At 40.6% G+C, this 24,019-nt stretch overlaps 1 protein-coding gene across 5 annotated transcripts in view; it reads right to left on the bottom strand.

Annotated features, from left to right (window-relative positions):
• Positions 1-24,019, bottom strand: part of tp63 (tumor protein p63) — a 49,911-nt gene that overhangs the window by 24,529 nt on the left and 1,363 nt on the right. The window contains exons 2-5 of one of the 5 annotated variants that reach the window (XM_041040982.1): positions 20,928-20,982; positions 16,840-16,927; positions 2,378-2,512; positions 2,158-2,287 (exon numbers count right to left, since the gene is read on the bottom strand). In XM_041040982.1, the coding sequence (XP_040896916.1) occupies positions 2,158-2,287; positions 2,378-2,457 (210 nt within the window). In that variant the 5' untranslated portion in view covers positions 2,458-2,512; positions 16,840-16,927; positions 20,928-20,982. Of the gene's footprint in view, positions 1-2,157; positions 2,288-2,377; positions 2,513-7,126; positions 7,346-16,839; positions 16,928-20,927; positions 20,983-22,429; positions 22,435-24,019 lie in introns of those variants that run through there. The other 4 variants (XM_041040980.1, XM_041040986.1, XM_041040985.1 and 1 more) reach the window with 4 other exon arrangements.

Below are 24,019 nucleotides of genomic sequence, written 5' to 3'. Positions count from 1 at the left end.
GGTTTTCTGATAATTCTTTTCAGAGGACACCATTAAGATTAGATTTAAAATCTGTTAAACTAATGTAACAGTGGAGGAAACTGCTCAGCTGCTCACATGCTGAACTAGGTGGCAACGGCCATCACACATAAGACAAAAGAGGATCGGTGAAAAAGGTAAGAATCCAAACACAAACATGTAATTAGATCTCTGAGAAGCTATGTGTCGATTGAGCTACTCGGCCGTAAAGTTGTTTAAACACTTTCTGAGAAGGACTCCTGTTCCTGTGCTCAACACTGCATTAGACGCACAGCTGATCAGAGCTTTATCTGTGTGTAAAATCAGCTGTCTGGGGTAGGATATAGCATTTCTCCTGCCTCTATATCTGCTACATTCCTTCATGTTATTCTACCCTCTCCTTGCTCTTCTTCCCCCCTCCTTGTTGCCACCCCTCACCTTTACATAGACAAGACACGTACTGATAGATGAGAGCTGGGACCTCTGCAAGAGAGGCAGGTGCTGCGTTAAATTGTTGCCCTGCAGCTGCAGAAAAAAAATCCAGAACAAAAAGGAATTTCAGATTAAACATAAACCCCACACAATACAAATAAGTCCCCCAGGGCACTAAACAGTGAGCTGCATTCTAATGACTCATGAGGGAGGCACACCTCCACATGGGTGGGAGGGGCAGGGGGTGTTGAAGGTGTGTTTGCCCACCACGGCTTTTCATCAAAACAGATACTTGACTTGGTAATAACGACTGGGGCTTGGTGACTGGCAAGCTGCCATGGCAGCAAGCTCTTGGCCCCCACACGGATGCTGCCTGAGTTGCTGGCGTGCCAATCAGTGCACCACGCCCCTCTTTGGTGCAAAGGAAAGTGGGTGGTGGGGGTGGGGCCATTAATCACCGGTTCAAGAGAGCACAGGCCCCCTTGGGGGATGCGCAGGGTAGCATTACTCAGCTCCTTGAACAAAATTTTATTTGCTATTTTTTTCCACCCTGGCTGGACAACAGCATTCCTACACTGGGAGGGGAACATGCACATCATCTCTCAGTAGCAGAACTGACAAAGATATGTTCCTCACCACAGGTCAAACAGAGGAGAGTTCACTGAATTATACTAATCTAATACCAGAAAGTATTTTTCACAGTGCTTTACCTGACTGCACAGTAAATTTCTGCTGAATGTGTGTTCTGTGCTGTTACAAGGTGCAACCTCACGATCCATGCTTCAACACTACAGGTCACAAAAAATAAAAAACACAGGAAACTCAAATTTCACCACTTGGAGCACATCATCAAGCACGTAACTGTCTACATGCACATTCCACCCTCAACAGACTCTGAGAGTTCCCTGTGTCAAGAGAGGCCACCCAGGTCCAGCACAACGCAGGCTAAATGAGATATTATCATCACTTTACAGACAAAAACAGCAAAAACAGACAAAGCAGAGTCATTCACTGGCTGCTGAACTGCTCTGCACCATATTTTCTCAGCTGTCACAGGGAAATTCCATTGTTAATATGAAATTGAAAGTCATTTACACATTTTTTTACTGTACAAACTTATGGAATTTACCACTGGAAATCACGTCAACTCATAATGAAAGTAATATCAGACAGTACATTTACTCATCAGCCAAAACTAAGCACACAAAATAATAGACTTTCAAGCTGCTATTTGATATGTTGCTTTGAGACCAAGTTGTTTTTGATTAATTACGTAAAGGAATTAGTACGGCTTTATGACATCAATTGTGTGTTTTGAAATTAGCTGGTTGAGAAAGTACATGGAGACGTCTCAGACAGCATAAAACTGACAGGTTTAATCATTTATAAAACATCTATATTGATTCTTTGAAGGATGCTCACTGTAAACTGCAAATCTGTAATGCCAGTGCCAGAACGGCATTGCTTAAACCTTATACACAAACTATACACTGATCACTTAACATTAAATTATCCTTTTACGTCAAAAGAAATGTTCACTGGTTGTATAGCACATACATTACAGGCTGAACTGAATGTGTGTATGGGTCTTAAAATCACAAGCAGGTCATTTTGAATGCTGTTAATTTTATACATGCTGTATCTCTGGTTGTGGTGAGAAGCAGTAGGAACTACTCGAGAAAAAGAAGAAACTGGTGTTTTCCTTGAACAGAAAACCTACGTACTTACAGAAAGTGTCTCATCTGGCTCGTGCATGGTTATGCAGTCCATACTGATCTGAATGGTGTTTCCTGCAGACCCATCTGTTGGACTGTCTGTGAAATTCAGCTCAATGGGCTGGACTGAATGAATGGCAGATCTGAAACACAATGGAGATGAAGCACACTTAAGTCTGTGTGTGTTTTTCCACTTACAGCAGAATGTTAGTTTTTATGTGTTATTCACTTACTGGTCCAGCATATCAAACAGTTGGTTGAATACATCTTGGCTGAAGAAGTCATTTGTCTGTGCTGACTGATTCTGGGACATGGTGGTGAGGAATGAGGTCTCTCTACAGGACAAACGGGATGGGGGGTCCCTGAGTCTGCAAGGAGAAAAAAAAATTAACCCTGATCATGTTACATTCATTTTACTGCTCATATTCCAAATAAGCCATACTTAATGTTGATATGTTATAAAGAAATAAGCACAACTATTCTAAATGGCAGTTTCAAACATTGCAACGTCAGCAAACATTCAACATAAATGTTGATGTGCAGGGCTCAGATCTGGCCACCCAGCCAGAAGAGGAAAAGAGGAGGAGGAGGAGTCCTGCTAGCAGCCATTCATGAAGAGCACTTCCATTGTGAAGAAGTCAGCCTGCATAATACTGAATATTTGTACTACACATAATGGTGATTATGCACCATTCAGACAGAGGCACTTTGACCTGCTCCCCTGAAACATTACACCTGCTTCAGAGCTCAGCATGCCATTGTTTCTGCTGAAGTGGCGCACGCTGCAGTCTGAGACAGGCGGAATTCCCCCCACAGTCTATATGATAGCACTGCTGCAACTTCTGGTATGTGTACAGCTGGACAAGCTTTGGAGGGGGGAGGTGGGGTTATAATCCGAAGCTGGCACTATTTTAGGTTTTGGAATTCCCCAACACTGCGTGATGAATGATATTAATACCTGACTTACAAACACAGGCATATCTAATGAAGTGAATAATTTAACTTATGCAGGAGTTACACATGAGGCAGTGCTGAGTTTAGAATATAGATGAGTTCAGCTTGCAGTGCCTAAGAAACAAAGGGGGATGTTGGATATTTGGCCTATAGATCTCACAGCCTGGGCTGGTGTAATAGTCAGTTTAGAGACTTTTGTAATGTTAGCACCATGTTGAAGCTGTGACTGTTTAAGAGGAGCAATTTACAGCTACTGGGACTAATGGACACGCCAACTCACCTTACACTGGAAACTGGACATTTACATTATTGTTATTAGCTACATCATTTGTAACTTTAAATTTCTGAACCAGTACGAAAAACAAATTTAGCTGCCTTCACATTTTCACGCGGAGTGGATTACAGAGCTATACAGAACTTAAGATATAGCTAGTTAGCTAACTCTAGCCCGGTTAGACAGAGCTGGGCTAATTTCAATATGATGCTAACTACCAAAACTATTAGCCATTTTAGCTCCGTCTCCCTCAACCGAGCTAGCTAAAATCTCGGATATATCCCTGCTTTGACTTGACATCTCTCCTGTGTTATTAGCTGTGCCCGCCTTTGTTTATTTAAACGTCTATTAATCCTGGAAACGAGAGCTGCAGAATATAACACGTTATCTTCGGTGACCCGAGCGTAGCTAAGTAATTCTGTTCTGCCTGATTTAGCTCCGGTTGCCCTTCAAGGCGCACGCTAATCTCCATGGCAACCAGAGTCTCACGGGAGCACATCGAGATGGCGTTTTTTTTTTGTTTGTTTGTTTTTTTTTTTGTTTTTTTTTTAACACTTGTAAATTAAAATACTGCGACACTATTCACCAAATTCATCAAACACAATTTACTTTTGTTCTGTAATAATGAGATACAGAGAAATACATATGATTCTTTATGATTGTGATTATTATTTAGAAACTGTAGACTTAACATCTTGTCTGTTGAATCAAATAGGCCTGCTAAAAATATGAACCTATTTCTTAACCAATTTCTTATGTATTTTAGACATTGCTGCTTAGTTGATCTTTCAGATTATTTTAACTTTACTGTTGCATGAGTTTTTATCTGAGAGGACGAGGAGAACTGCAGTAGGAAGACATCTAGACGTTAAATCAAAAAAGGGCTTCCTGAGTTTAGCAGATAAGTCCATCATAAGATTCAAATAATGGAGGGCAGTCACTGGAAAAACAAGAAAACAAGTTGAATGAATTAAAACAGGTAGACAGCAGATAGAACAGGTGTGGTGTTGTCTCTGTTCATGGAAGAGGGAGGAATTAGGTGTGGTTCTTCTACTGACCTGTGCCTTAATTAAACTCCTTTTGATTTTGGCTTTAATTTCCTCTTAAAATAGGCTATTTGGCAGAACTCGTTCAACTGTCACCTCATTAGTTTGTCTAAACGACTTTAGAGCTTTGTTTCACGCTTTGTTTCACAGCACTGTCAGAATGAGAATATAATCACAAAAGTCGTGCATCAGGTTCAACACATGCAGCAGTGTGAGCCAATGAGTTGATTTCAGTTTTACCATAGTAAAACAGTATCCTACACCCACTGATGTCCTACAACCGTGCAAAACTCTGCATAGTCCTATGAGCTCTTGAGATTGTAAAAGCTTTCATTAAAGCATATTGGATAGTGTCCAAAAATGCATTGTCATGAAACCAAGAGCAAGGCAATTTCACCTGCAGCTACATTTTTATAGACTAATTTGATTATTTGAACTGTTGAGACTCCAGTAGCTTAGAAACAGTGAACAGCAAGATGGAAATCCTGGTAAACAAGTGGAAAATCTGACCTACAGATTAAATTTTAAAAAGTGTGAATTCATAAATTCATCCTCATTCAGATGGATGGGTTTATCCCCACTCTGGCTGTTGTTTGTCTGCTGCTGGGTGTCTGGTTACTCAGAGAGTTTTTCAGTTAGCCTGAGGCGAAGGCTGTTCAGCATCCACTTAAAGACAGTGCAGCGCCTCCAGACGAGACTGGGGCAGAGGTCAGCACTAAACAGGGATGGCCATTGTCTCTTGGCAGGTTGGGCACACCGACCGATGAAAATGCAATCAAAACAAACAGCCCAGCCGATTGGGGCCCTTCTCCAGTGTCTTTATTAATCACTTGTTCAAAGCCCTAAGACCTTCTCCCCCACATCTGTCAGCTCCGGCTGGAAGAGGGACATGACTCCAAAACAATAGAAAGCGCCAGAGTTTCTCTTCCTCTTATCCCCTTACATTTATAGAAGTGAAAAAGTCAGAAGAACTCAGATCCTCTGGAGCAAAAAGACAGGCACATTCTTTTAATTTTAGGAATACAAAGAAAACAAGAGAGGACGAGAGAATTTATGGACCTAAAAGATACTTTGATACTTGAAAGGTGAATAAAATCTAACAAGCAACACCACAGAAAATAAATGCCACTAAACTTGTCATTGCTCAAAAGTAGATTAAAGCAGCACTGGTACCAGGTTTTATTTGAAATCATCATCTAATAAGGTTTAAACCCGAAGCAGTGTAGTTATCACTTAACCCACTAAATTAATTAGTGTAAGATACACAGGCCAAACTTTCTGTCTCATCAAAGCACAAAACTTGAAGTATGCTAATGACTTTAAAAGAAATCAGTCAACCACAACTACAAGTGTGTTGTGACATTCAATTAAAATGCACAAAAGCACACAGTATGCAATGGCACTATGTTCTGTTATGTATTAACCTGGAAAACATGAACATACTACTCTTTACCAACAGGAAGGAGACAGCACACTACAGTGTGTTAGCAGTTGTACAATCATATCAACCAGCCAGTATTTAATGCAGTCCAGTACAAATGTAAGATAACCAGGACAAAACAGTGAACAGTTTCTTTTTAAAATTGTACTGATTTACTATCATTTGAGAGAGAATGAGATAACGTGTATGTCAGCGGTCTGATCACTGCTGAACTCAATAATAACTAATGAAAAGAAACAGTGAGGATTCAGTGGATGCAACAGTGTGAGCTCAACATTTTATCAGTGTATAGTTAATTTTAAACTGATGAGTTTAGTAGGTTTTGTAGGTATCTACTGAACAAAAAGACGTTTGAGAGATAAAAGATAAGAGATATAAATTACATAATTTGTTAGTTTGATAGATTTATCTATTCATAGCAGTTGACATACATGTTTATTTTATTGTTGTTTGTGTTTGTGTTTATTTTTTGTGTTGCCTCTATTGTAAGACAACTTACACTAAATTAGATTTTAGATTTATAATCTAAGAGGCCAAAGAAGCACCAAAATGCTCTGATGCCATGTCATCATCATGACTTTAGTCCTATAGAGGACAGTTATGGGCCAAGAATTACATGATACAGTATCATGCTGTGACCGAAAGAAATGCATCTGATTATATGGTAAAGTGCTGTCATCTGTCATTCTGGATTCAAAGCATCTGCAAAACATCTGACATCTAAATTACAGCAAGCATTTCCACTGAAATTACCAAAAGTCCTCTAAAGTAAGGATCAGAAGAAGACCCTCGGATGTCATGTAATCCGTCTGCCACTTTAGCCCGGATGGCCCTTTACACATGCATTGTTGCCATAAGCATGCCACACTTATAAATATATCAGGACAGAGCAGCAGCTGAGGATCCAGGCAGACACAACTGTTCTCAGGTCACTTTGGACCTCCAGACAGTATCAGTCTGAATGGTGGTCCAGGTCAAACAAAGATCAGGGATTCTCAGCCACTTCAGTACATCATTAAATATTCTGAATTTTCTCTGTTCAGAGCTCAATTTGTAAAAGGTCTTAATAAAAGTAAAAGATTATACCTAAATTCACAAATGCCCACATTTTTGTACCACACGTCAAATCCATGTGATATATGTTACTTGTGCTGCCTCAGGATTGAATATCATTAAAAAAATGAAAATCACATGGTCTTAGATACGTTTAATATTAAATAAAACTAACACTGGAAGTCATCAGTTTAAACGGTATGTATGTACTTACCGATGAAAGGGAAATTCTGGATAATACTGCACAGCTGTGTAAGGTGAATTCATGTTGTCATGCCAAACTTCACTTCCAAATCTTCCAAATGCTCAACTTGTTAAAGGCACATGTATCGATGACTGTACATGAGCTACGAGAATAAACACAATTTATGAAAAAAAAATTATATATGTAATATATTTATAAATACAAATAAATAAACAGGCCTAGATTAAAGTGCCGGAGGGTACAGTGCAGAGTGGAGAAAGTTTGAGAGATGTTTTGAATTTAGGTATTTTTTCTTAGGCTACCCTACAAATAGGAGGGGCTTATGCCAGCTATCTGACCAATCCCCAGCTACAGTTGTACAAGATATCTCTCACTCTCAGTTGCTAGGATATAGATATCAAGCAACTACATTCGATCCTGCACCCCCACCAGCAAAACACACACACACACACACAAACAGCTAGCCACTATCCTGAAAAGCTCACCCCTACCCTCTTGCATGTGTTTCTCTGGATAGTTCTGATATTTCCACCCAGATTCCCCAGTGGTTTTGTGGGTATGTGTGTTGCGTCACTGAGGCCTACGAGACTTCAAACATGCTGAAAATTTACCATATATTCTCACTGTCAGTGATTGTTGATTCTGTGCCAATTCAGCAAAATACCAAGTCAGTGTAACAACAGAAATCACCCAAATATTTGATTTTGTGAAAGTGAAACATTCTCTCAGGCTCAGATCTCAGATGTGTAGTGAAATTGTAGTGCAGGGTAATGGATGGAAAGAACTGAAAACAAGAAGAAAATAACCTTTGTATATCCTATACATGTATATCCTGAGCTTGAGCAGACAGAAACAGAAATCAAACAAAAATACTGCAGTTTGAAAATCTTTTACAGTAGCCCCCATAAACTCTTACTTAAGCTAGCACACACATCGTGCCACATCCTCGCACATACTTCCACTTCAATATCAGACTCTTCCTCTCACCCAAGTAGTATGACACTGTAAACCTAGAGGTCTTGTGTGGTTTTCAGAGATGAACAGCAGATGAATCAGCATGCTAAAATAAAAGGCAGGGTCACAGCAGGGGGAATGATAATAAATAGATGTGGTGTATCCAGGGGACACAAACCTCTAAGCTGCTCTCTTGTACTTTTAATAAAGGCATATGGCCTCTCTCTCCCCTCTGACTGCCTGCTATGCACCTATGAGAGACAGTACTGATACAGCAACCTGGTGACGCGACACTGTGGTCATGAAGCTGTTACTTTGAAGATATCCTTTACAGAAATGCAATTATTTGTCGTAAAACAGAATTTCGCATTAGAAATGTCACACTAATTATAAAGTTCATAATCAGACACTCATTTCCTCAATGTTTTGAAAGAGAATAATGTAAATACAACTGTCTTTTTCCCTCCTGTGAAGAAAATCTGACACCTCACAGTTGTGAGAATTCATATTGTTGTGGTGATATGTTGACAACTGCAGAGGGTCAACAGCAACAAGATGTGAACACAACATTGACATGTCATTATCTTTTAAGTTGATTTGGAGAATTGTTATCAAAAAGTTGCATATTTACACATCCAACAGTTAATGAGCAGTGTTAGCTTTCATTTGGAGTTATGTCAACTCACGAGTGTAAGTCCAATATTCACTTCTTTTAGCTCAGTTTTTGGTCTCCCGTGGGAAAAATGCTAAATGCTTCGCAACGTTGCTAACTGTGTCCGTCTACTGTTTGGATCTGAACAGGACATGTACAGTGGGTTTTCAAAGCTTTGCAGTTGAGACCAGTTGCCCGCTGGGGCAGAAAACAACGCTATGAGAACAGAGAGAATGAACCAGAACATAAGAAATACTGTGGAAATATTTCAGTCTGGACCAAAGTTGACAGATTGACTGACCGACCGACCGACCGACCGACCAACCAACCAACCAACTAACCAACCAACCAACCAACCAACCAACACTGGGGCTCCTAACGCCATGCTGCTAGCACTACTAAATATCAAACATGCCATCAAATCAGAGTCATTTATTGTAGCTTTGGGCTTTATCTACAGATATGATACGATTACAAAAAAACACATCTGTTTGTGTTAATTATCCCCCCCAAAAAAACATCTTCTGTCACTTTTCATCAAAGTGCGTAGATACCCCTGCTGTTACCCGTGCACTGAAGCCCAACAAGTACCACTGCACTGTCTGTCTGTCTATGTCTAAGCAATTATCCCCCAAGGTCACTGCTATAAAAGCCAGTTGTTGTTAATGCTCAGATAAACAAAGTTTCCCAGCTGAAAAGAAAAAAAACCCAACTGTAAAAGCTCAGGGTGATTATTATGTTATTTATAAGACAAATTCCCTCTAATAAACCTTTTACATGCACTGTAGCTTTGACCATGTCCACCTCTCAACATAACAAGGACAAACTGACCTCAAGATGTCATTAAATTTGATATTTACAATGACATCTGAAACCCTTACATCATTAATTACTCTAAGGCTCAGGCTTTGGGAACCAGTCACTGAACCCCTCTTACTTCATTTCAGATGTATGTGTGTGTTTATGAGCTGGCAGCTACGTCAGTGACATCTCTGGTACTGTCATCAGAAGGAGTGCACATATGTGTAATATGGTTATTATTCTCACAAGGCTCTGATTAGAGAGCGCTAAGCTCACTTTAATCTGCAATTGTATCTGGAGTCAAAACCATAGATGGCAAACAGCCTGTATGACTGTACAGCACAATATCTCCTTAATTATTCCATGTGTTCATTGTCCTGAAGGCATGATGTGGCCCCATTCACACAGCCTTATTAATGTCAAGAGTTTACATATGGGATGCCAAAGAGCAGTTGGTGGAGCAGCTGATGAAGTAGCCTCGGTGCTTGCTGCACCACGGAGAGATGTATTATCAGTGTCAGTCACATACACCACACTGTGGCAAATCACTCTCACACTGTGAGGGGGCTATGCGGACATACTTGTGTGCGTCTGTGTGTATATTCCAGTTGGTGACTAATGCAGGGGAAATCCAGATGAGTCAAAACTACCAGTGTCCGGTGCAGTGTCTGAGAGGTGATAATTTACAGCCTATGCACTAAACTGCCCAGCAACTTAGCATTGTTCATAACATCCCTACAGGGAAACCTCTATTTTAACTGACAATATGTAGGGGGATGTTCAGGGGACCATTGTGGAGGGTTCAAGAACACGAAGCCACAGCTCATATACAAACGAAATGAAATTAAATGAATCAAAACATTTTTAAAACTTTCAGTAGAAGCATATAAATTCAGTTCCTGGAGCATGGAATATTTTCACTCTCATACAACCTGTCCTGCGCTTCCACAACGACGCTGAAGATAAAGAGCCGTACACTTGCACGAGCTTTCCTATGTGACCAGTAAAACCTGTATTTCTATTCACTGAATCATTATTTGCGGTAATATTCACACTCCCAGCCAATTATTGATGCTTTCCCACGATATGATTCTACTTTTTTTGTGTGTCTTTTGTCACAGTGACTTTTACACCTGAGATCAGGTTGTTGTCACGTTGGGAAAATCAATCTTGCCTGGAGAAACAAAAAGGCAGCGAGCCAGAGCTGAATAACCAAGCCAGTATTTAACTAGAACCAGATTTGTTTTTAGATGTTTATTCACTGCATCATTGATTCTGAGAAATAACCTGTTATGGTGCACCTGGTGAAAAGATTATCTAGAATTTAAAAATAGATTTCAAAAAAGACATTTTGAATAAAATAAAACAATGACAAACTTATCTATTTATTTTATATTAAAGCAGCATTAATTCATTTTTTGACCACCTGGAAAAACACTAATGTGTTGGAGCTATTAGCTTGCAAACAAACCGCTAACTAACAGATATTTATATATATATCTAGCAGACACAGAGCAACATTAACATTTATGAGTAGTTGTGTTTCTGGCAGCCTGACAAGTTTACATCCAATGTCCTCTCTCTTTTTTGCTCTAAATCAACTCTTTAGCTGCTAAATGCTCCACTTTTTCATTAGCTTGTTGCTAAATTTGTCTGCTCTTTGGGTCTAGGCAGGTTGCATACAGTCAGGTTATTGGAGCTTTCTTGCTGAAAACAGATGACTGCTTTGGCTGGAAACAGTTTCATTAGGCCAAAGTTTTCAGGCTAGAAAACAAAACAATGAGCTAAAAGAGGCTAAAAAGCTATGCAGAGCTAATGGGAACCACAGATTTGGGTGATAATGCTCTGTAAGTTTAAAGCGACTATGACTGCAGCTTACAATTATTATTTTTGATTAACTTGCCAATTATTTTTTCCAATAAAATAATTCATTATTGTACATTATTGCGGTTTATTCAAATTGTTTGTTTCATCTGACCATCAGTCCAAAACCCAGACAATCAATTTAGTATCATATGTGACAAAGGAAAGTTTCAAATCTGAGAGGCTGGAACCAGGAATTTTTGGTGTTTCTGCAGCTGATTTCAGCAGTTTTCATCTACAAGCCCCACACACATTGCATATGGCCTGTTGGATCTATTGTAAATATAAAAAAATAATGATTAGTAAACTAAAATAGTTAATTTGATAATGGGTCATAAAGCCTGCTGTACTAATAATTTTTGAATCCAATATTTCAAAAAGAAGACGTCATAAAGGAGAACATTGCTATCAGAGAATAATATTACAGACAGTGATTCCACAAACAGTTTGTGAACAGTTTATGGATTTGAATAACCAGCAGGCCATGAGTCAATGCAGACAAAACAAAAACATCAAACTGTGGATTAAAACCTGCTCTGGCTCAAACGAGTACTACTGGATGGCTTTGTTTTTCCTCCCAAGGGGACAGAGTCGCTTCACAGACTCGAGTGCAGAACTTTTTGGTAAACACAATCAAAGCCTTCCTCCAACCAGTGAACCACAAACCATCAATCACAGCTAATCCAACATTAAAACTGTCTTTTGATGTCAGTCAACACTCATTACTCATGGTGTGGTATTAGAGTAGTGCAATCTAGTTTCCCATTCAAAATAGGGAAATGAAATGAAACAAGGGCAAAGTCATCTCAAACAAAGGCTAATTACCACATAGCTACATAAATAATCACCCAGTGTGAGATTCTAAGTCGTCCACATGCACTTAAATAAATGTGGGCTTCAGATTACTGCTAAATCTAGATTATGAGCAAACTAAACATTTGACTGAGACATTATCAACTGCGATAAATGACATGACGCTTAACATAAAACGCTCACTGCTACTAAACATGTTCCCCTGCCTTTCTAATCATTTCTTGCAGATGTTATTAGGATTAGATGGAGATCATCGTCTCCATTGAGAGCAGGCATTAAATGAGGAGACTGTACGGACTCAGGAGCGAGGGTGATGATATTTTACACTGAAAGAGCAGGTGTTCCTGGGACCTGCTTCAGCACTTCTGTGAGGTAATACAATCTTTCATATTCTAACTTTCAGAAATATAGTCCATGATGTAAAAGTTGTGGACCGGTGTTTAGCAACCACACCACTGGTATCCTGGCAACTGGTTGACAAGTGTGATTGGTCTGCTCTTCAACCTATTAAAAAGCATGTATGTGTAGAACATAATAATGCCTGGGGGCAGCTCAAAGACACATTACCCTCCATCCATGAGCTTACACCCATCCACATGTAATCTAAGCAAGGGGCTGAAGTGTCCTTTGTCACTGGATACGCTGTAAAAATAAAACACGCTGTAGATGTTCTGGGACGCTTGAATGAAAGTGGATATTTCAGGGGCACTTCTTAGAGTGTTAGGTGGATATAGTTCATCTGTAAAATACCGAAGCCAACAAACAATTACAAGTTCAACATGCTGCACATTCTGTGCATCATGATGCCAGAAAAAAAATACCTGAATGCTACAAAACTGGGACGTCGTTTATACAGAATAAAACCAATCTTGTGTTCACCTAAGCCTCAGTTGATCAGAGAGCATATGGCGTGGGCCTGGTTTTATTGGGGCTGATTTCATTGTTAAATTCCTCTCATGAGTCACAGCCAGTAAAACAGCACGGTGACCCTCACCATTCAACAATGACCTTGATTTTTATTAGTTTTTCATTCTTTTATTTTGCCGCTCCCAAGGTGACGTCAGCTCAAGTGAAGACCTGTGTAATCTTTTTTTGCTAACTGATAGGCTGAGAGAATTTAGATTTCTATGACCACATAGGAAAGCTGATCCAGGACAGCAGGAGGCAGTGGGATGAGAATGTTTGCAGTGTCAGGTAGACCAGGTTCCAGCAGGATAATGTCACATGTCCATCTCCATTAGTGAGAAAGTTTGCGATTGTACATCTGCCTGTCAGGGCTGGGCTGCGTGGGCTTGTGTCAAACAGACATGGTCACACGCTGAGGGCCAGTTCCACTCTTCTCATCTTACTCTTACTATAGCCGTACATGATGTCTCTATCTGCTGCCAAATCATGCCAGTGCTGCAAAAGGTCTTCACAGCAGGTGATGTGGTGTTTTCAGGATACAGATGCTGATCATGGAGAACAGATCCGCACAACTGATAAGATCATAAGTGGCATTTGTTAACCGACGGTGTCAGTGTCAAACTCTAGCTTCGCATCACGTCACGAATGTGGAGTCTGAGTCACTTGGCAGACTCTCTGAGTGACACCTGGCTCAGCACTGACACTGAATTCAGACACCTTCAGATTCTCATTAACCCTTTCAGTTCACCAGCACAAACTACAGCTGAATCACAGTTCTGACAGAGTTCTGAAACCAGAAATATCACAGCTCTCTTGAGTTTAGATTTTTCTCTTTGCACTGTTTGTATTTTGCAATGTTTCATCATGTACAGTATTTCTGTAAACACTGTGGTGTCAGTCAGATTAATACACCATTTTCCCTCAAGTCACATTATAATACCATTCCTATAATTGTGAAAAGGTGGTATCATTTTAGCCTTAAATCCATATTAACTCACTGTAACAGCTATATTAGCACTGATTCAATGACATGTAACTAAGATTAAATTTAGTTCTGAGTCTTTAAAGGAATTATTTGACATTTCTGGAAATACACTTATTTACTTTATTAAGTGAAAAGATTTGTGGCACCCACAAGTATGCTAAACACAAAGCTACTGTTAGCTGAAGATTAGCTTAGCTTAGCATAAAACCTGAAACAGGAGGAAAGTGCTAGCCTAGTTCTGTCCGAAGGTAGAATGTGCTGGTACCAGCACGTCTAACTCCCACTAACGTCCTCCTTGTAAAATGATATCATGTTATTTTTATCTTTTTTTTTTAACCCTTTAGTAGAGATGAATGAAACAGACATAGCATGTTCATTAATGAGCTTTACGGATGCTGCAAATCCATGTTTTAACCTTTGGACAGAGCCAGGCTTTCTGCTTCAAGTCTTTACGCTAAGCTAATCAAACTGCAGAATATACAGCCTGAGTTACTCTGACCCTGTGGGAGGATGGACTTCTGTAAAGGCTCTAAAAGTCCCATAATGAAAGACATGGGAGGCCACTGGATGAAGCAGTGATTTTATGCCCTGATATGAACATCAAACAAAAAGTAAAACAGATCAGAGGGAAAAAATGCAGAGGGCAGCTGTTTCCCATGTAGCAATAGTAACGACTCTCAAGCTTAGTGCTCTTCTTCATCAAACCACAAAGGAAGGCAGAGGAGGGAAGGTGTCAAGTCACCAGATAAAATTCCTGGGAAAATGTTTATCACATATGTAATCGCAAAGAGCCAAAAATAACACCCTTAAATTACACTAAGTCACAGAAAGTATGACCAATCAACATTTATGAAGTTAAGGCGGAGTGTTGAAGTACGTTACTGTGCCTGCATCAGATACACTGTAGTTGCCTTCTGTGTTTGTTTTCGCTTTGTAATACAAGAAGTGAGTATTAACCAAGCAGGAAAATAACAGGTCTGAAAAACAAATCCGTTCTTAAGACTACAGCAGGCTGGCTGAGAAGGTTGCAGGACAGGTTTGTTGAGCCTCAGGGGCCTGTGGATCCCATTCAGCTTCTGCACTCAATCTCTCCTCACCCAGGTCCTTCAGTACAGCCTGTTACTTCTACATCAGGCACATAAACCATTTGAAATATGTGTAATCCTGACAGACCCTCACATACAGCTAAGTTAAGTGATCCCTAAAGATCCATGCCACTCTCGCTTCGCCCGAGCCTGAGAAAAACCAACCTGATGACAAATCTCTGAACTTCCACTCTTTAAGCAAACACATCTTATTGATGGTGAGTTTGAACAAATGATCAGTGCTTTTCTCTGTGCTGGATGATAAACATTGTTGAGTTTTAAGATCCAGTAGTCTGTCAGTTTTTGTTTGGAAGAAAGTGGAAGAGTGGAAACTGTGATGAATATGTTGTAAGCCAACTTGTCCATGAAATCTAAAGACACCAAACTGCTCTTTTTCAACCCCACCCCATCCCAACACAGCCAAGTAACCACGCTCAGTTGCAACACATTCTCTCTCTCACACACACACACACACACACACACACACACACACACACACACACACACACACACACACACACACACACACACACACACACACACACACACACACACACACACACACAAATACCCTCAGGTTAACAGAGCTGATTGCGAAGGATGGGAAAGAGATCAACAGTGGGGTGAACTCGGACAAATAGTTCAAGTGCCAAACTCACTGTAAGGGGATTCTGTGAAGGCACGGCCTCAGAATGCCGCACACACACACGCACACACACACACACACACACACACACACACACACACACACACACACACACACACACACACACACACACACACACACACACACACACACACACACACACACACACACACACACAGAGGCGTCATCACACCTCTCCTGCCTCTGTCAGAGTTAGTCACAGAGAGTCATCACACAAAGAAAAGAAGCTTATCTTTCACCATGTGAAGCCTTTCAAAACACCACACTATCCCACTTATCAAAACAATTTTAAAAGGGGTTGAACAGATTTCAGCAATGCCAGGAAGCAAAGAAATGTAACTTAAGTCATTTCGGGCTTGGTTCAGCTCACGCTGAAGTGACCGGGGAGCGTCTGTGACCAATCTGCACTCTGTGCCAGAGTCAGGGCTGCACGCACAGCAGGAAAAGCCACAGCCATGTTGGTGGCACCTCGTGGCCGACTGAAGACCTCTGAAATGTAAACTCTGTCCACACACAGACATCACACCCGTCAGCGCTGTCTGCAGAGGAAAGTAACTAAGTATATTTATTCATGTACTTAAGTACAGTTTTGAAGTGCTTGTACTTTTACTTGGGTAATGGCATTTTATGCTACTTTGCCCTTCTGCTGTTCTACATTTCAGAGACAAATATTGCACTTCACCATATTTATTTATTAAGTTACCAAATATGGCAATACGAAAGTCATAGACATTCAAATTTAAACTGTTTTCATTAATATGTTCATAAAACAAAGAATAGGCCCTGCTGGCTGTGTAGGGTGGCTACTGTACAACGTACAAGTGTATTTTATTTATCTGTACAGTGGCTCTCGAGTCTACCTGTAACTCACAGCAAATGGCACTTTTTATATTTAGGCTGTAGCTCAGGTCTTTAACAAAGCCAACAGATGGTCCTCCACAGTTATATAGATTTTTGGTATGGTAACCGTAGCCGAAATGTACGAGGCTTACTCACCAAACACTGCTGACACCATGCATCACTTTTCTTTTTTCTTGTGTGAAGAGGCTGGTGCATCCAAGGTTTTTCCCCTTCACAGTGTGCACTGAGTAAAGAAATAAGACATCATCACCACTGTATACAGTTATTATCTCACAGCTAACATCCAATCAGATTGCTTGATTTAAGCTATCATTTCATGATGTATTTTATTCTGAAATTCTGCAATATGTGTACGATTTTCAGCCTTTTGGGGGCAGCAGAAACGGGCTGTGAATGCAACACTGACATCATCACCTTTTAACTTGATATTGCAAAACGTTAGCAAACAGCACAAATGGACCAACGGTAGCATTCTGTTGGTTTTGGCTCTGTTTTCAGTCTTCACCCACTACTGAGGGAAAAATTTGACTCTTAAGCTGAAACATGCTCTGCTTTGTTCACCAGCCAGTGGCCTACTTTGATCAGGTGGTGTACTGTAGGTTTTTAGAGCTTTTTGACTAAAAACAGCTGCCTGCTGTGGCCGAATCCAACACAATGAAAGAAGCAGTAAGAATTAACCAAAGCAGCAAAAAAAAAAGAAAAAGAAAGAAAAAGAAAAAGAAAAAGAAAAGACAAAACAATGAACGGAAACTCACTACAAAACTCTGCAAAACCAAGAGGAGCTGCAGATTCAGGGATAATTCTCTGTAGATTCATCACTACAAACACTGTCAGTGTTTTCTTACATTTGATATATTGTTATTATGAAAATATTTAAGCATGTGTTGATGCTAATACGTTTTGAATGCATAACTTTTCCCTGTGAGAGTATTTCTACACTGTGGTATCGCTACTTCTTCCATCACTGGCTGTCGTGTCTCCAGATCTTATAAATCATGCCCCTGAAGGCCCGGGCCATGCAAGCCGTGACAAACGAATTCGGGTTTGCGCCTCCTATGAGCTCCGTGTTGAGAAAATATTTACTGTGCATGTAAAGTACGTCCAGGGGGTGGCCAGCTCATGTCTGCTGAAGGTTAGCAACGGCAGACATCTGGTGAAATTGTAGCCCACAGCTGTTGCTGGCCTGACATCTCCTTGCTCTCAAATTTATCTCCCACCACTGGGACACCTGCGTACGACATGCCAGCCATATCAAGGACATACTGTATTTGCAAACTGCGAGGAGGTTGCTGGGGACACAGTGGCTGACACGAGGAGCAGAGGGGCTTCTGCTGCTGCTGTGGCTGGGTGGAGGGGGTCAGAGGGAAGGGAGAGCCGGGGCACTCACTTAGCGTCAAGCCATCACATTCTTCCCTCCTGTGCTGGAGGCCAGGCTGGGGGACAGTTAAAGGAGGGTTGTCTTTAACCAGGGCTCACACTGACATCTTAACCTCACTCATAAACTGCACCACTTGCTGAGGAAACAGGCCCTTGAGGCAGAAATGGCCAAAGCTCAAACCAGCGTGATTAACATTCTCAAAGGATAATGACACTATTTTGACACATGGCTCATGTGTGGTATGTTTTCACACTGATACCCTGAGTTTTGGCATGGTTTTGTATTTCTGAGTTTTCTGGATTTTCATCTGAGGCAGAGTGAAAAATGCCAAACATTAGTGTAAAAAAAAAAAAAATCCCCTGGTCGTGACAGAAGTGTTCAAAGCACTGCCACGCTATAAAAATACTCAATTCCAGGTATCCTAAATCTGCTTGGTATTTTCTCAATGAACTGATTATTTCCTTTGTCAATATAAAGTCATAAAATAGTGAAAAATGTCTATAACAATATTCCCAGAGCACAAGGTGCTGTACAGTCATCCAAAACCCAAACACATTCAGCATATATACATATACATACATATACATACATATACAACATACAAACAAAACAAAGCAACAAAAGTAAGACAGCAGTGGATGTTCTTATCTGAGGATGTGGAACCAGGTAATGTTTGGTATTTGTACCTTCAAAGTGCAGTACTTGAGTAAATGTATTTAGTTAGTTTTCCCAACAGAAACATGGCAGCCTTTTTTTTTTGACTGATGAACAAAAATGACCAAATACTTAGATTTTTTTCCTTTTTTTTTTACTGTGGTTTTGAATAAGCCATCACATGTCAATGCAGAAAATACTAATACTTTAACAATCAGAAGACAAAGATCAATAACACCAACAGCTATACAACTGGAATCTCCTCCATCATTTCAGATAAAGGTCTGTGGTTTGAATAAATCTTGTTGCAGAGGTTATAAACTCGGTCCCACCAGTGGCTCTGGCAGAGTGTGGGAATCTAAAACTGTAGAACGTAAACTCATCTGAGAGGTCTCGGGTTCAATTCTTGATAAAATTACCAAGGCTCACGGCACATGACTAACCTTTAAATATACAACCAGAAAAAAAAACAAGCAGAACTGATTTAGCAGTTTGTACTGTTTAAATATTTCATTTAAATATGCTGAAAGGATGCATTTCCATTGTCTATACAGTCTGTATGTAGAAGAAGGCAGCTGTGTCCCCCTGTTGGCAAGAAGGTGAATGTTAAATGCTAAACTCAAAACTTAAACTGGAATTCAACACTGATTTAAGCTAATGACAAGCTAAATAAACCATAACCTGAACAACATAAATCAAACGTTTTCTGCAGCAATAAAATATTATGGTGGGCATTAGATTGCAGACAGCAATGATGTGTATGTGCATTAGGATTTTAATATGAATGTGGGTTCAGTGTGTGTGTGTGTGTGTACATGTCTGAGGCCCAGGCCGGTCCCCATGCAGCCTTTCCAGCAGCTTGTCATCAGTGCTTAGTCTCAGCGCTGCTGACCGTCTGCCCAGCGTCTAATGGGGGCATCCTAAAACAAGGAGCTGGATGACTGACATGGCAACACAGATTCACTCCCACATACTGTCTGACATGTGAAATATGGCAGAGAGTGAGAGTGATCATCACAGACTCAGTGAATAGCGCTCGTCTACTTTTGAATACATGCCAGTATGGTGATTTTCATCAGCTGCATGTACAGACTGGAACTGCAGCTCAGTCAGCACACTTTCACCTGGCACATGACATTTATAACATAATCATACTGGTACACTCAGCTCAGGTTTATTTAAGTAATAAGAGCAGACTGAAACTCAGCATGTATGTTTGACATTACTCATTTGCATACTGGTAACATCCAGAATGTTTGTGTATCAGTTATAAAAGAATAAAAACACTTCTCTGTCAGGGTGTCAGATGTCTGAGTGGTTCCAGGGAGAGTAGTTACTGTAAATAGGCTTCTTAAGAAATCACTTTTACACCGACCGACCAGCGATCACCCCTGTGGGCTAAACACAAGCTGTCTGCAAATGGGTTGTCAACTTCGTCCCTTCAGCAGGTTTAAAATCATAATCACACGTCATATGAAACCATTTCATTAGCAAAATGTCTACAAGTTTCAAAATTCTCATGACAAAAATATCACACTTTCTCACACTTTAAAGGAATGGTTTGGCATTTTGGTAAATATGCTTCTTCAGTTTCCTACGAACCACTTTCACACCTGTCAGTTCAATATGAAGACACAGCCAGGAGATGGTTATCTCAGCGTGGACACTGATGACACTGCCTCCGTCCAATGGTTAAAAAGAATTGTCTACCAGGAAGTAAAGGAAATAAAAACAACATGACACTGCTCCCAGCCAAGAAACAGTTTGGTACATAACCTCCCGTAAAACTACAACTTGAGCCAGAAAAGCTGTTTCTAGAAACGGCCATAGGTCCTTTGTCCCTGCCCTCGAACACAACCCACAGGAGCATACCAGCGGCAGCCCTGACGGATGAAGCCGTATAGAAAATGGATGGATAGATGGATAAAGTATAAAATGAAAATAATAAGTTAAGTACAAGCACCTCAGAACTGTAGCCTGGAAGTACAGTACTTGAGTAGCTGAACAGTAGTTGAGAACATTTACTAAAGTACTGTTCTCAGATCCAGTTTTGCTGTACCTGTTTTATAATATTAATAATAAAATATGTAATAATAGAACTGATGGGGCCAATCTCTACTTTTGCTGATAATAACACTAGTTTCCATTTGTTTTAGTGGCAGAGTCCCACATTAAGATTCACGTCACTTACCAATGAACAAGAGATTCAAAGGAAATGATGTCTTCCACCACTGAGGGACAGCGATCTGTGAAGGAAACCACAGGTTTACTCTTAATGGTTTTGCAGTTACTGTCTGATACGTACTTGGTGATATTTTTCTGAATAGTCCGAGACATTTCAAATATAGCAACCAAGTCTGCAAGGTTTTGCTGTTTTAATGTTGTTTCCCTTCGTGAAAAGTGACATGATTCCACGTAAACTGAAATCATAAAAAATGAAAACATTTCTGAAGGAACTGTTTTTGTTGCTGATCTGTTCACAGGAAGAAGAGTCGGACAAAGGTTGGACATTTCCTGAATGTCCCTCTCAGCCTTTGTTTTCCATAACAAGAATCCAGGGTGTGTTCTGGGCTGTAACATTCTGCATAGTTGGGAGGGTTAGTGGATTTGACAGATCTCCAAGTGTCCCATAGCCCTGAGTTCAGCGAACACACTCCAGACACAACAGTGACAGCTGGGGGAGGGATAAATAAAAACAGTGTCTCTATCTCCATTACAAGACAGCAATCCAGACAACAAGCCAGTAGCCTCTGAGTGCGCGTGCGTGCCAACACATACACATACAGCACATGCATGAACAAACACACGCACGCTTTTCCTCACACATTCACTCCTTCACACTTACTGTATTCACTGCTGCAAGGGCAACAGATGGAAGAACGGCCGAGGCGAGAAGAAGGGGAAAGTGCCACAGAATATAATAAATGCTGTTGGACTTGGCCCGTTAGCAACCAGCATTCCTCTGACAGGTGTAACATGTTTACCAAACAAACAAGCAACACAGATGTCAGAGAAATGAAAATGGGGACTTGAGGTTGTATGACCTGTGAAAAAAAAAGCCTGGTATCCAAGCTGGCATATCTGTGAGGGCTTTGAAGGTATTTCAGAGAGATGAGAAGACTGCGTGCCACACCAGGATTGCAAGAGTGTCTCGCAGAATTTGTCTTATGTTACTCGCCCCAAGCATCCCAGGCAGCTCTGGTTGTTAGCTGGGGCCATGCAGGGTCACAGGCACTGATGGGCAGTTTTTAAACCTCTCACTTTCCTGATCACATTCCACTTCAGGGCAGTGGGAAAATCATCTCGCATCACAATCAGGCAAAACAACCACTTGGATCTGTCGAGTTAAGAGATGGAGACTTCCGCTGTGACCTCCTGTGACCTTGACCTCCAACAAAACCACTTCAAGCCATCTCTCCAACAGCTCTCATGTTAGCTAGTTAATTTGTTAATTGCTAATTTAATACTGTTTTCATGAACATTGCACTTCGTGTGTGTGTTTAGACTAAACAGTCATTTTTGTAAATAGGATTGTTTAGTCTTGCCAAACAGACACTGGACACAGAGACAGACGCTGGCTGATGTTCCCTGTATTATGCACTAATGTCAGTCTGATGCGCCTGATGCGCCACTGGTGGAAAATAATTGTAGTGAAGCTCAAGTCATATTATCTAGCCCAGGGCACTAACTTACCTTTCCAGAAAGGAATGCAATCATTAGCTTTGAAAGTCATTTATCTTGTGAGCCGCTGTGCTACTATTTGACGAAGCGGTGATGTACACTGCACTGTATTGGAAGTACACAGCAAAATGTGATGAAAAACAGTTTAATCACTCATATAAAATCATTATTTAGGCTAGAATGTGTATATACTACACAAATGCACTGTTGTTTCAATAGGCTGACTATTATTATAAGTTGAGGAAAAACTGTAATATTCATACTTTCTAAAGCTACATGTCATCTTCATACTTCCACAACATTGTAAAACCTCATGCTGTTATACTGTCAAATCAAATGATTTTATCATTAAAGCTGCACACACAGTTTTTAAAGCAGCTGAAATCTGCAACTAGCTTGCTAGCAAACTGGACAGGCTAATCTAAAGCAAACAAGAGAAGAGGGGTCACAAGGGCGTTACAGCATGGACGGTTTGTGAGAGAGAAGAGAGAGAAGAGAGAGGGGAACTGTGCAAACACTGATGAGTATCAGTGAAAACTGTGACCCCAGAGTGACTGAGACTGTTGAGAAATATGGTTTCTTTATAAGGAATCCAGGAACGATGGAAACAGATAAAGATGAAGACTCACTTACTCGGGACAGAACAGTTTGTGGTATGAACAATTCTGGACTGAGAGAGAGCTCACAGTGGACAAATACTCACAGGTCTGCAGAGCCACTGTTGTCATAAGACAGCATGAGAAGCACTGAAGGAAATGAAGTGGAAGAAGTGCACACAGTGAGAGATGCAACAGGACAAAGACGAGGACGATCAGCCGTGCAAGAAGTGTGGGAAAGCAAATCACCATTAAATATTATAAACCCACACACAGCCGGAGCTGTATATATATGAACTGCCGGCGTTGGTGCACCGTCTTGTCTCAGTAGTGAGTCTTGAGCACTGTACAGAGTGTGCATGCATTCTTGAGAGAAAATCAGAGCTTTAATTCAGATGTAGCACCTCGAGGGCTGAACATAATGATCTCTAATGCAAAAAAAAAAAAAAAAAGGAGCATCCGAGGACAGAGATGGATCACACACCACAATACACCCACACTCCCTCCTGTCTCCTGCATACACATCTGCACATACTGGCATTAAGTGCAAGTCACTTCACATCTAGACATCAGTCGAGTGAAGTGATGCTCCGAACAGCTAAAAAATAAAGGCTGGCAGAAAACAAGTGAAAAACGAAGACTGGAGCTCCGTTACAGTCCACTTTAAACACGACAGAACATGTACAGTGCATCACCCGAACAGCACACAGTGGAATCATAAATATTAGATCTTAGGAAGTCCTTCATTATTTCTAATGATTTGTGATAAGACACAGTCTTTGAAGCGTTCGCTGTCATTCTACCGCACAGTGTTGTTGGTAACTAGTTTACCTGCAGCTATGATAAAGTCATGAGAATTAAAGAATGAAATGATTACAGCTACAAATGCAATCCATGGAAACCAAACCAAATAAATACAATCAGTCAGATGTTAAATAAAGTTGCCCCTTCGAATCACCACGTGACAGATGTGAAACTTGTTTGCCCCTCAAGAGGTGTTCTTGAG

Source organism: Toxotes jaculatrix, chromosome 6 (assembly GCF_017976425.1).
Source record: "Toxotes jaculatrix isolate fToxJac2 chromosome 6, fToxJac2.pri, whole genome shotgun sequence".
Lineage (NCBI taxonomy): Eukaryota > Metazoa > Chordata > Actinopteri > Toxotidae > Toxotes > Toxotes jaculatrix.
This window is presented reverse-complemented; position numbering and strand designations above follow the sequence as displayed.